Source organism: Scardinius erythrophthalmus (genome assembly GCF_964197995.2).
Source record: "Scardinius erythrophthalmus genome assembly, chromosome: 3".
Taxonomy (NCBI): domain Eukaryota; kingdom Metazoa; phylum Chordata; class Actinopteri; order Cypriniformes; family Leuciscidae; genus Scardinius; species Scardinius erythrophthalmus.
Genome location: NC_138223.1, coordinates 40,028,808 through 40,042,913, shown reverse-complemented (window position 1 = coordinate 40,042,913; position 14,106 = coordinate 40,028,808). Strand labels below are relative to the sequence as shown.

Here is a 14,106-nt window from a genome sequence, read left to right as displayed (position 1 = left end):
CCATGGACTGTTTTTGTTTGTGCCAGCTCCACGCCAGAACAGTGAGTCAGTCTTTGTCCGTTATCGTCAATGTAAGCTTGAGTGTTTGGTGTTTCCCCTGAGAGTTTGGTTATTAAAATGTTATTTCTACATATTCCTCATCTCCATGAGCTTTGTCCTACACGTAACATGACAGCATGCATATCCATTGACATTTAAATAAGAACAAGACATTTAAATGCCTCTTTCCTGTTTTTTTTTTTTTTACCTTGATTTACAAGTACACACACCTCACTACCAAAACAAGCTTTCTTTAACACTTGTTTTGAGCATTTTGGCCCGAGAGATACGGTGACAAGTTTCAGGAATTCTCCTGCTTTCAACTGCCATGGTAACAGATATTTTTCACATTATTTTGGGAAGTAATCCCTGCATTGTGACTGAGTGTACACACCATCAGCATTCCTGCAGCGCTGAATGCTCCCAGCTAATTCCCTCACATTAGACTCAATCATCGTCCATCACTTCAGCCATGGCACAGCTCCGTGTTGACAGCAACCTCGGGGAATTGTGGCAAGCAGATGCCAGAGGAGACACACGGTGTCCGGGCCGGAACGCCACACCGTTGCCAGCTGCCTCTTCCCACATACCACGGGGAAAGAATGGCATAAGCCACATAACTTATCCTGAGCTCATCACAAACAAGTCTCAACTGAGCCCCGGCATCGGGAAGCTCAGAGGGAATAAAGCACACTGTTTGACAGAGGTGTGTTTAAACAGACAAGTGTGCATTATTTGCTCCACAGCAACTGCAGCAAACTCACACGTTTATTTATAAGCATCCTTGTTCCACTACACTCTAAGGAAAATGGTTAAATGGGGTTCTATATAGAACCCTAGGAGCTTCTGGGCTCAATTTTAAAGAACCCTTTATTTCAAAAAGGTTAAATTATATAAGAATAAATATCTTAACTGATTGCATATTCTGTAACAAATCCTTCCCTCGCAGGTCAAAATGAAGGCCTAAAATTATACTACTTTTTTTTTTTATCCAAAAAGCTTATATCGTTTAATTTTTATTATATTTTTAATGCATTTTTTGGGAGATTGTTTATTATTTTATGTACCATTAAATTACTAGATTTTATCAATAAATAATATAATTTAAGCACATTCTTTCAACTTAAATTCAAAATAACTTTCCAATACATGCATAACCAGCTCAGAATCTCTCAAATTGGGTCAATTTGGGTGTCTCTGCCGACCTCTTGTGGAAAAATAAATAATATAACATGATATTTCGTGACTTTTGCCACTAGATGGCCTTATAGCTCTATATTGAGCAAAAGAGCTGTTCCGCTGGGTCCTAAAGTCAGTTCTTGAGTAGCCTATCTCTTCAGTATGCATTCAGATGCACATATAGACATTCTAAAATCTTTTTTGTTAAAATTTTAGCATTTTATGTTTTAATTTTAAGCATTTTAGCGTTTTAGCTGCGTATTAGAATTGATCTCCGTCCACATTAAAACGACTGAAAACGCGGATCACGTGACCATTCACCAACACTGGGCATGCGCGTGCCGGTGTAAACCTAGAGACTTTCAAACATAGACTGTAAAAAAATGCTTTCAAACATCAAAATGTCATTTATTAATATGTATTTGTGTCAAAATGACATATAAACATCTTTTCCTATTCTATTTTGCCTGGAAACGCTTCCAACACACTTGCGTGTCACATGAAAAATAGGCGTCGGTTCTATTTACCGCGCGAGCCGCGGCAGTTTCTTACTGTGAGAAACCGTTCCAGCGGGTGGAGTTTACTGGTACTGAATATTACCTGTGTATACTCCATGACTGATGACACACAATCATAGAGCCGAGCGCGAGCCTCTGCGTCATCGTTTTGACCCGTCCACACTAAAACGCCCTCCGGAGATTCAAAACGAAAAACGGGTCGGCAGCGTTTCTAAACTTCTCCGTTTTGGGTCTCCGTTTTTGCCGTTTTAGTGTGGACGGGAGGTGCAAACGTAGCAAAAGGTCTCCGTTTTTAAACGAAAACGCAGTAGTGTGGACGGGGCCAAACACTCAATTTAAAAAATTAAAAAATTTAAAAAAATAAAAATTGTTCAAAATGAGTTTTGGGTCAAAATGATATTTTTTGAGTTTGAGTTGATGTTGAGTGGTGTTCATAACATTTAATAAAAATACAAATTAATTACAATAAAATTAATTAAATAAATCTAAATCCATGAAATGATCCCATGGTGGAAACTCCTAAATGGTTCTATATATGAAACGCCTGATAAAGGGCTTTCGCACCGGAGGAAGTAGCCACTTTTAAACACACCGCAGGAACTGGGAATGATTTTAGTTCTAGGAACGCTTTTTAGAGGGAACTAAATTAGCTCCTATTTCTGAGTAGAGTCTAACCCAGCACAATAGGAACTACCAGTGTTTTAAGAGTGTGCTGATTGGCCGAACGCATGCCATATGAAACACAGGCATCCGCCAGAGTCCAGGCACTTCAACCATTCACAGCATCCTAAATTCTCCAGTTGTTGAAGTTGTTGAATGCCGTGCTTAAATGACTCCGCTGTCTGCTGGCTTACTTCATTTCAGAGTCACTACTGCAACCGGGAAAATGGCCCTAGGGGAAGATGCAGTTCTCGGGGGACCGCCCTGGTGGCTAGTTCCCACAATTGAGTTCCTATTACTATACAGTGAGAAAGCCCCAATAGAGCCTTTTAAGATTCTATATAGAACCTTTTCTTCTAAGAGCATAAACTCAGCGTTTAAACAGCATAAAGTAGATTTACACACAACGCACCTGTTCTACACGATTCTAGCATACACTTTAACCAAAAGCTCAATGCAGAAATACTCATTCGCAAATTCGCAATGCAAATTTATGCAAACGAAACTGCAAAAAAGTTATTCACAAATTTCCATTAGCATACTTCTGCCTTTTTCAATGCCTATTCAATATTCAACAACTTGCCCTGTTAAGAGTCTGAACTAAACTGGTACACAGAGGTTAGCTAAACCTAACAAAAGTCATTAACATAGAAGTCTTAAAGGTAGAGAAGCAACAGCTTGTTGGGTCGGAGATGGTCATGGGAAACTAAATCGCAACTGTTTTTGTAACATCACAGTTGAACTTTAGGGAGAAACAATTGAAATGCTACAAAAGAATATGGAAATAGAATGTTTTCTGTGCGCCGTTGACTCTTACCGGGCAGGTCTGAGAAGAGCAGTATGCATTCGTTGAAGCCGTTGGCCAGCAGACGGTCTCTCAGCTGCTGCAGAATAGCTACACCGATGCAAAAAGGGAAAGAGGAGTTTCCCAAAAGCAGAGTGTCCCACAGGTGGAAGATCTTGTGCAGGGGGAAAACATCTGCGGAGGAAATGGGACAACAAATGACTTATTGCGAGTATAGTTTGCAGCCTTTGCACTGTAACAACTGTGCATTAATATGGTCAACAGGCCTACTGTATCATAGCTGTTGCTATGTTGTGTGTTTTTGTAATTCCAGATTGTGTATTCTCAGATTCCAAAACAGGAACTATCCATGTTTATAAAAAAGACATTGTATGTAATTGACTTTTTTTTTGATAATAAAAAAAAAATCTGTTCTTTTATTCATTTTTGTTGTGCATTTAAAGAAAGAAAGTTATTGTTTGTTGTGTGATCATCAAAAGACAACAGAGCATAATTAAGTTGAAGTTTTTCACTGTTAATAATAAAAACAATAATTATTATACTATTAATAGCAATAAAAATAGTAGCAATAACAATAAAATATGAATAGAAAATTATTTTTATTATTGTTTTAACCACAAAATACTGCAGTTGTTGCAATGTTTGATGAAACAATGCACAAATTAGTCCATCAGTGCTTATTGTTTTGGAAATGCAAGTCTCTGAAAGCGAACAATTCATGTTCTGATTATGTCTTTGAAGATAAACGCATATTTCATATTTTGAACCAAAATAAATGCGAATGCATAAATTACTACAGAGTCAATCACTTTAAAAAAACACTATAATTAGTAACATGGTTGTATGTCCTAGTTTTACCATCTGGATCATCTCAACACTGTTCAGCCTTCATGTAGAATAAACCATCTTCAAATGAATGTTGCTAGTCAACGTTAGGAGAAAAAAAAAAAAAAGACACTTTATAATAATTTGCTTCAGATCTGCAGTCAACATGAGCCACTGATACTTACGTGTGAACATTGTAAGGAACCACGGGATCGCGTAGAGCTGAAAGGAACAGAAAGAAAGAATGTTCACTCTTGCACAAAAGCCGGTTCTACATGAGCAACGACGTGATTAATATGAATAAACAGCACGGGCCCTTTTATAATTCCCAATAAAACACCTCAGCTATTGTTCAATTCATCAGAGGAAACCTGTATTTGCAATTCAGGCCTGTGCTTCACAGCCCACTGTGAAACGGGAGGACGTGTGTGGGAGTGTAATGAACAGCGTCTCCCTCCAGCACCTGTTCCAACACTGCCTCTTTTCCCATGGTTCTGCTCGGTTGCGGTTGGGTAGGATGTATAATCCATTTCGGCAGTTGATTGGTGGCTCGGCCTCAGAGGGGTTTAGGGAGAGACGAGAGGACGAGTGTGAGACAGGCTTTAGTCTAGCCAGCCTGGGAAGAGCTCCATCTCCAACTGGGACAGACTGACCGCTGCTAGACATCACAAGTCGAATTAAGAGGAGACAAGGAGCTGTGCATGATGGGACGAAATACAGTGACATCTTGACACCCAATATAGAACAATACATGCTACTAGGGGTGTAACGATATATCACAATACAAAAATGCAACTATATGTATTGTGGATACTGGATAGTGACAATATGTATCGTTCACCCAAAATGCAAATTACTGTGTGTGAAAAAATTCAAGTTTATAGAGTTTTAGGGTCAGTACTACATTAAACTACTATATATGATGTTGAATATAATGTATAATAATGCAATGAGGGAATATTTGTGGGTCCTGATAATGCCAAATGTCTTATATTACCAGCAAAAAGTGTCTATTTTAGTATATTATTTTAAATATCTCTAGCCAGTGAAAGAGTACAAGCATATTAGTCTAAAATAATTCTGTTTTCAGCTTCAGAATCATGAATGTTTTTATTCTGGTTTCACCATTGTCCTGTGCATTGGGTTTCCTGCACTATTCCAAGCCTATTCATTTACACCCACAATGTAATACCAAATTTAGCATTTGAATCAATAGAATATTATATAAACCATTTTTATGTCTTAGAGTATCGCAATATCGCATTTTGAGTTCAGTATCGTGATATGTATCGGATCATGGGTATGAGCGACAGTAAAAAGAGTAATATTGTGAAAAATTATTTCAATCTAAAATAACCGATTTCTATTTTAATCTCTTTTAAAATGTCATTTATTCCTGTGATCAAAGCTGAATTTTCAGCATCATTACTCCAGTCTTCAGTGTCACATGATCCTTCAGAAATCACTCTAATATGATGGTTTGCTGCTCACTAAACATTTCTGATTATTATCAATGTGGAAAACAGCTGTGCTGATCATATTTTTTTGGGACCACAATATATTTTTCTCAGAATTCTTTGATAAATAGAAGGTACGAAAGAAAAGCATTGAAATCTTGAAAAAAATCGAAATCGGAAAAAATGTAATGCATCTTTGTTGAATACAATTATTATTACTTTTTAAATCTTACTGACCCCAAACTTTCGTTAACGTTCATCTACAGAAAGTGACCTGGGAGAAAGCCGTCTTTAATTACATCATAACAAAATTACCAAATTAGATCCAAAATTATGTGTTTGCTATTTTGCTTGAGCACTTCAATGGATGCTTCGAAAGGAAATCAAAAGAATGGCGGTTAGTTTTGGCAAAGAAGGGCCTATCCAACATCACCAGAATGCCAACATGAAGCAGGACACAAAATAAGGTCACTTTGCTGTGAATTTCAGGCCTTACGCTGCCAAATATAACAGCACTCATGCAGACATTACAGAACTGAGCCAAATCCTCAACTAACATCAGCCAAGATGTACACATGCCTCAAAGACACTTTGATAATAACAAGATAAGTCAAATCAAGATCAAATATTATCCCGACTGCAGAGAAAATTAAAATGACAACTATGGGAAGAAACGGCCATGGCTTGAAAGCATCTGGTTACAACTTTTGTGAAGACAATATGACTGGCGTTTGCCCATGCATAACACACCACTGTGTTCCAGGTTGCTAGGGCATGATCAGATGGTTGTTAGGGTATTCTTGGCAGTTGTTTTCTGGCCAAAGCTAACAAGACCCATCTTCTTCCAATAAAGAATGTAAAATGCTATTGACATGGCCCCTTTAAAAGAGCGCAAGGTGACATTGGGATTGTGCTGACAAGAAAGCAAACACTTCCAGATCAAATGCATTGGGAACTGGCAGGTTTAAGCATATATAATGGTCTTCTCAGAGCTCGGCAACAGTTACATCCTCTCATGAGTCTTTCTTTTCATTCTTACAGTCGAACCATAACAGCAGCTGTTCAGAGGCTGAACAGAACACCAGTTCACTCCTCTTGCATCAAAGACCAGTTCAGTGTTGATTCCCACATCTCATCTTTTATTTGGATCCTCAATCATAGAGATGTCTCTGTGGAGGTCACCTATCCAACAGTGTAGAAAGACATCAACCCGGCGTTTTAAAAAATAAAGAGGGAGTTTGTGAATCCTAGATTGTTCCGGTCTGTGCGTGCTTGTGGAGAACTTGGCCAGAGCTCAAATCTCAGGGTCAGCTGTGTGTGAGAGAAGCTGATGTGTGACAGGACCAGAATGCATAGATGCACTCAATCACTCAGGAAAGGATCTGCTGTCAAAAAAAACAGGGCTCATACCAGGGACGGATTAAGAGGCTGCCATGCCCTGGAGACGGACCTGTCTAAAGCTAGGCACGTGCCCTGGTAAGCCCGCACGTTAATCGGTCCCTTGCTCATATATATTTTTACCAATAAATTTGCATGACTTTTGAGGCAAATATTCAGGACTTAACCGTTCAGTAAAACATCAGTATAAATGTAAAATAAGAGTAAAAATCCATCAAATTTACAACAGCACATCTTTACTTAAATTGATGACAAGCTACTGTGTGTGGTTTCATACAAAATAAGTACAAGCTTGTCAGAGAGAACAACAGAGAACATAACGTCACGGAGATTAAGTATTTGAATTAGTTTAGCCAATATTATGAATTAAACATTTATTTTATTATATAGATATTTGTGAAACAAATTTCCAGGACTTTTCCAGGTTTTTCATGACTGTGCGAATCCTGAAAAACATACGTAATCAGAAGCCTCTCTGCTGTTAAAAATTCTAGTACAAGACAATAATATATATATATATATATATATATATATATATATATATATATATATATATATATATATATATATATATATATATATATATATATATATATATATATATATATATATATATATATATATATTACTTAGTTTATTTAGTAACTTTGAGTGTATATGGCCATTTTGTATATATATATATATATATATATATATATATATATATATATATATATATACAAAATGGCCATATACACTCAAAGTTACTAAAACTAAATAAATTGGAAAAAAGAAAACAAAATGAAACTAGAAGATCCAATTTTATTTAATTATTAATTATTGATATTAATATTATGATAGAAAATGATTGATAATATAAAATTATAAATTTTTAATAGTAATAATTTAATAGTAATAATAGGAATAGTAAAGTAAGATTTTAATAAAAATAGAATTTCATTATTACAATTACAACAATTATTATAATAAAATAATTACATTATTATTATTATAAATATAAATATATATATATATATATGTATATATATATATATATATATATATATATATATATATATATATATATATATATATATATATATATATATATATATATATATATATATATTAAATAAATAAATAACCAAACTACTACTATCTTTTAAATAAAAAAGAAATACTTTAGCTTATATTTGGTCGTGAATTTTAACAAATTTCTAACTTGTTCAATACGAAAAAAATTTAATGTTACTGAATATTACACAATACTTCATTACATTTTAGACACAATACTGCCCATTACTTTTTCGCTCTGCCAATGGAAACAAAATTAAAATACTGATGTCATGGTGCATATAAAATATAGTAAATATAAGGAGTTTTGATTTGATTTTAACGTGATTTCATGTTGTTTTTGAAATATTCATCTCAGGAGGACACTTACGTCAGGTATGAATCCAATCTCGTTCAGGTGGTTGCCGAGCTCAGGGTCGTGGAACGCAATCATCTGCGAGAAGACCGTCAGATATTCTGGAGAAGTAAAAGAATACGAGCGTTCAGCCGTTTGTACTTCAGCCAGAAACACTTTTACCACATTATACCCATGGCAGGATAAACACTTTGCTCAAAGCTCAGCCAGAGAGCAAAACAAAGCAATTCTGCTGCAGAAGTGCTGACAGCTGAGCTAGCAAAACTCAACAACAAACATGCCCAAATGTCAAGCTACAGAAACCTTTTGAGTGTTTACGGCTGTAATCACTGTAGTGTAAGGATTCTTAAGAAACAGCTGCAACACAAGCAAGCACATCACACACAAGTCGTGTAAGTTGATAAAATGTGGGTACTATTTTTAGCCTGCACTGTAAATCGCATGCTCTCAAACCAGTACTGTGGGCATATTCTTCATGGTGGGACAGAAAAATCACATTACCTTGTATTACATGCGAGTTGTCCTTCAGGAAGAAATTGTACAGATATTTGGGGATGAAGGCAGACATGCATGCATATGCAAGAGCTAGGAGAAAAAAAGAAAATAAATTTAGACTAATATCAGGAAGCATGTTTTAAAAAAATTAAAATGTGGCCATAACTCGGTAACACACATAGGTTAACATGAACTAACAATGACACATAATTTATTAATATTAGTTCATTTTAATTTCAACATTTACTAATACATTGTATCTGTCAATATTATTTAAATGGACCTGAGCTAACAATGAACATCTAAGGTTAACAAAGATTAATAAACAGTGTAACAAATGTAATGCTCATTATTAGTTACTGATAGTTAATACATTAACAAACATTAAGTAATGGACCTCATTGTAAACTGTCACCCAGAAATCTTACCTTCGTTGTTGAAGTTTAGATACAGGAAAGGGGCGCAAAGCGAATCCAAGCCTAAAGCAAAAACATCAAATGAGAGAGTCATCAACACATAAACAAACGAATCTCAGTAGACCTGTCAAGAATAATAATAATAATAATAAAAAATAAATAAATAAATAAATAAATATATATAAACACACACACATAATAAAAAATAAAAATAATAAAAATAAAATAGTCAAGCCTATTTTAGCAGAGTAGAGATTTTTAAATAAATAAATAAATAAATAAGAAAGATTATTTAAATTAATACATCATGGCAATATTTGTTGTATTGCCTTTAATGATTCTCATGAAAATCAGCATTGTAGTACAGTAATGAAAATATGACAATTATTTTTCTGAATAAAGGGAATTGCAAATAAACAGCAAACTGCACATTTTCTTTCATGATAAATTACATATCCCGATAATAATTATTTGGGGGAAACATGCTTAATTGTAATGATAATAAATGGCGCAGTGAAAAATAAGCTTCATTTTCTTTATGGAAAATATAATATCGTATCATTTTCCTTTAAATTGTAGGGTGAAAAAGAAAGCATTACTCTCTTCTAGAGTTGAATTCTAATAATTATAACATCCTGAAAATAGAGCAAAATTTCTTTATTCAAAAATAAAATGAGTTATAATTTAAACTAAAATAAAATAATAATTTGATAAAATATTGTGATAATTATAATTGGGGGTAATAAATAATTGTAATGGTAATAAATGGCACAGTGAAAAACACCTAATGGTCCTTAAAATAAGCTTTATTGTCATTATATAAAAAATATGGAAATGATCATTTCTGATTATTTTTCTTTGCATTAGGGTGAAATATGACCCAGAGATGTTCTTGACAGATTGTGAGACTCACCCACACAGACATTAATAAATCACATCAGCGCACAAACTTGATTTGATCTGTTATCTTTATCAGATAGTAAGAACCTTAAGGCCACCAGAATGTAAAGATGCCTGTTACAAATGAAACACTACGAGGCTTTGCTGCCATCTAGTGGCAGAAAGAGGAAACCGTGCATATGACCCCACCCAACTATTGCTCCATCACCTTGCCAGTACACCAGATCAGGATGAGACACCACCCAGGCCTTGAGCACCCGCCGAAACTTGACGTGACCCTGAGGTGACGACAACAGCTCATCGTACTGGTGACAGCGAGGGATGTCCACTTCAATCTGTGTCACAAATGATAAACAAACATCTAAAGCTTCTAATGCATGCAGTCTTAAATGAAGTCAGATGAGGTGGGCGGCATGTCTACGTCAGCGCTGTTTGCTCCTGGATCGCTTGAAACATTCAGCAGTGGATAGTCAATTCTTAACCAGGCTTAAAGGTGAAGACAGGATCACCACAAACAAAGTGAATTATTCCACAGGCTGATGAATTATTCAGTTTTTCAATAACCTCAAACACATGGAAGTGATTCTCACCTGTCTGTCAGTGGGGATGGGCGTGTCCTTATCGATGCCGTCATATTTCGATTGGATATCCCCCTGTGGGAGTTATATATATTGATTTGAATTTGAAAAAAAATAAAAAGGAGTGTTGCACTAAAATACATGTTTACTAATACAATGGAAAAGGTCATTGCTTAAAAGTGAAATGTGCATTGAATTTATGTCAACATTTGATTGTACACATCATGCAAGCACAGGAATCAATAGTCCATTAATGACCAAAAAATGCCAAGCATGCTTTTTAGTCTGCAAATGCATCAACATTTTGATTTGACTCAAAAGAAATCAAAAGTTCCCTGTTGAAAGGTCATAAAACGCCTATTGCTGAACAACAACAATATATCCCTTGACAATCCGTTCCTTGGTGTAAGATGCAGTATTTGTTGGTACCTCAACTCCTAGTAAGGCTGCCCAGGCCAGACCCCTCAGAAGAGGAGGAATATCAACCCGCGCCTCCCTCCAGACCTGGTTCTTCTTGTAGGGGTACGCCTAAAAAAACATGAACGCAAAATATTTATGGCATTATTACACCAGGGAATCTAATGGTAGTATTCGCTGTATTGGCTTTAATGATCAGCATTGTATTACACTACTGAAAATATCATGACAATTATTATTCAGAATAAACGAAATTTTAAAACAACTCTGAATGCATTAGAATAATGAGATTTCTGGGGGAGAACGTTAGTTTAATTTTCATAAAAAATAACATCCTGAAGTTAGAAATAGTTTTCTTTATGCAAAATAAAATAAGTTATTACTTAAACAGTAAAATATTTGTTCATCATGGTAGTTTTGCTGCCTGCACTTATTCATTTATTTATTACAGTAAATTTATTTTATAGTAATAGCAGCAGTGTTAAAACTCAATTTACGAGCTGATTAAGTCTAATATTATGAATTTTTACTCAACGCAAAAGGTTCAGCTATCATCATCAACAAAAAGAGGTTTCAAAAGGACCAAAAAAAAAAAAGAACATTAATGACGTGAAATGAATGTTTTTGCTATCTTTATGAAAACGTCAATGACCCAGACACTAAAACTCACCTCGAAAAACTACTTTTGCCATTTTTAGATGAAAAAAAAAGCACATAATTAAGAATCTTTATGAACCATTTTTCCTGTGGGTGGACATCCATCATGAGGTGATTTCATCAGCTATTCTTATATGGTCATTTTCAGAAACAGTGTGTGTGTAAAAGACCTTGAGCAGTCTGTCGAAGAGGACAATGCGGGTGAGCTGGTACTCGGTATCTCTCTCCCGGATAATGAGGGGCAGTGTGATGGTGGCAGACAGTTCATTACTGCTGTTAGACTGAGTCAGGCTGGATTGCCTGCGGGACACACGGGACACACGGGACATTTCTGTTCCATCAGACAGACACCGGCACACCAGAATACTGAACACAAACTGAGAGATAATGAACAAGAGAACATTTCTTACTCATCTTCTAATAACGGATAGAACGTTTCTCCGGCAACATCCTTCAGCCTCTACAATGACAGATCACAAGTGTTTTTTTTAACAGGTCAAATTACATATTTTTGGGGGGATTTGTTGGAAGGAAAAAAAAAAAAAGCACATGGGGCAGATTTAGTTTCAAAACTTTTGACAACTTCAACAACCAAAAAGAAAATAGTTTTCAAATGTATGATTTTTTGTTACTTTAAAATGAACCATATAATATATGTATATATACATTTATACAACAGTTTTTTCTGGTTCTCGTATCTGATTGGCTGAGAACCTTTTCCAGCCGTGCGATATTCACCCAGTATCAGAGCTGGAACCGTTTCACCATTTGTATAACTCCGCTTGCGGCGATTATCATGGTGGTCGGGCAAATCCACCATATTAAAAAAAAAATTCGTTATTGTGTTATGAAATGTAGTTTTTTTAGACCTCAAATATGTGACTAATATATAATCATAGTGCCTATTTTACAATCTGTTTAGATGCTTTTGCATATAGATATCTATATTAGGGCTGTCAAGCGATTCAATTTCTAATTAATCTAATTAATTACACAATGTGGCGATAAATTAATCGGATGAATCGCAAATTAATCGCACATCAAATTTGGCAAGAATTAAGAAATTATCCCCAAAAGATAATGTAAAGTAATTATTATGTTAAATGAGAAAAGCAACAAATACAAAAAGTAGCTTTAAGAGAAAAAAAAAAGGTTAATTAAAAGAGTATATTTTAACATACGAGCAAACACACTAACATTTTTGAGCTGATAAAGAGAAAGTGTCACAGTTGTGTCATCCAGAAGAAAACTTCTGTCCCGGCCTTGACCAAAAGACTCGCCATCCTCCAAAATGAACCTAAAGAACAAACACATTCGACAATGGTAACAAGTTAGCTGAATGCAAACGGCTACTGAAATAATAGTAAAGCTGTAATGGAAATGGTAAATAGTGGATCGGAGCTGTACTTGGGAAGGGTGCAGGCGGGAGGTTTTGACTGGATGATCTCTTGATTGGTCAGCTCTTTCTCTAGGTCTCCTCCTGCCAGACACCACAGGTGATACACCTCATCTATGCCTCTCTCTACCAGGTAGTTCTCTCCATCATCTACACAACCCAGCGGAACAGTCATTTACCTTATTTTTAGCATTTACTTCAGCATTTCTCTCTAGTGTGAGTTCTGTTGACCCGAACCTTTACAGAGTTCGCTGATGTCCTCAGGAAGCTCTAAATGTGCGCAGCGCGGGGCGGCAGCGAACAGACGCACGGGGCACTGGTAGGGTGTGTACTGACAGGACATGCTCTCAAACACAGAGTCTCCCAGAAGCTCGGCTGGGGTGGCTCTGAAAGACAGGAACAATTAGTGAAGACACTAATCATTATTATTAATTAATGCATAAGTTTGCCCTGCTCTGTTTATGCACATATCTATTAATAATTAATAGATAGCAAATCACTTCCAGTGACATGACGATTCAATTAGACCAAAGTAAACAACTATGGCCGAGTGAAATATACGTTTACAATCCAAAAAACATTCACAAAAACACACACACACACACACACACACGATATATCGCCACCTTATCGGTATCGGACAATATTTTAATGTTCATTTTGATGTTATCATTATCGGTATGATAAGAAAATTTGGCCGATATATTAAAGTGGATAAATAAAGGATTATTTCCTTCAGCTGAGACACTTCAGATGCGCACTGTTCGCATGATGGTTTTGAATTGCTTGAAATATGATTGGAATCACTCAAAAAAGGAAAATGTGCATTGTGTCTTGTCATTATAGGCTACAGAAAATTATAATGACAAGATCATAATAATTGTGTGCTAGGGACATGGATTTAATGGTGAGACTTTTTTGTAATCAGGCTCTCAAAAATTATATAAAACTTTTGATT

The 14,106-nt window shown here is 35.6% G+C and overlaps 1 protein-coding gene across 2 annotated transcripts in view; it reads right to left on the bottom strand.

The window, feature by feature from the left end:
- Positions 1–14,106, bottom strand: part of tbck (TBC1 domain containing kinase) — a 53,770-nt gene that overhangs the window by 29,111 nt on the left and 10,553 nt on the right. The window contains exons 10-22 of one of the 2 annotated variants that reach the window (XM_081362418.1): positions 13,386–13,534; positions 13,160–13,298; positions 12,950–13,049; positions 12,163–12,212; positions 11,923–12,052; positions 11,108–11,206; positions 10,691–10,753; positions 10,309–10,435; positions 9,213–9,263; positions 8,791–8,874; positions 8,305–8,390; positions 4,212–4,248; positions 3,214–3,375 (exon numbers count right to left, since the gene is read on the bottom strand). In XM_081362418.1, the coding sequence (XP_081218544.1) occupies positions 3,214–3,375; positions 4,212–4,248; positions 8,305–8,390; positions 8,791–8,874; positions 9,213–9,263; positions 10,309–10,435; positions 10,691–10,753; positions 11,108–11,206; positions 11,923–12,052; positions 12,163–12,212; positions 12,950–13,049; positions 13,160–13,298; positions 13,386–13,534 (1,277 nt within the window). Of the gene's footprint in view, positions 1–3,213; positions 3,376–4,211; positions 4,249–8,304; positions 8,391–8,790; positions 8,875–9,212; positions 9,264–10,308; positions 10,436–10,690; positions 10,754–11,107; positions 11,207–11,922; positions 12,130–12,162; positions 12,213–12,949; positions 13,050–13,159; positions 13,299–13,385; positions 13,535–14,106 lie in introns of both variants that reach the window. The other variant, XM_081362417.1, reaches the window with a different exon arrangement.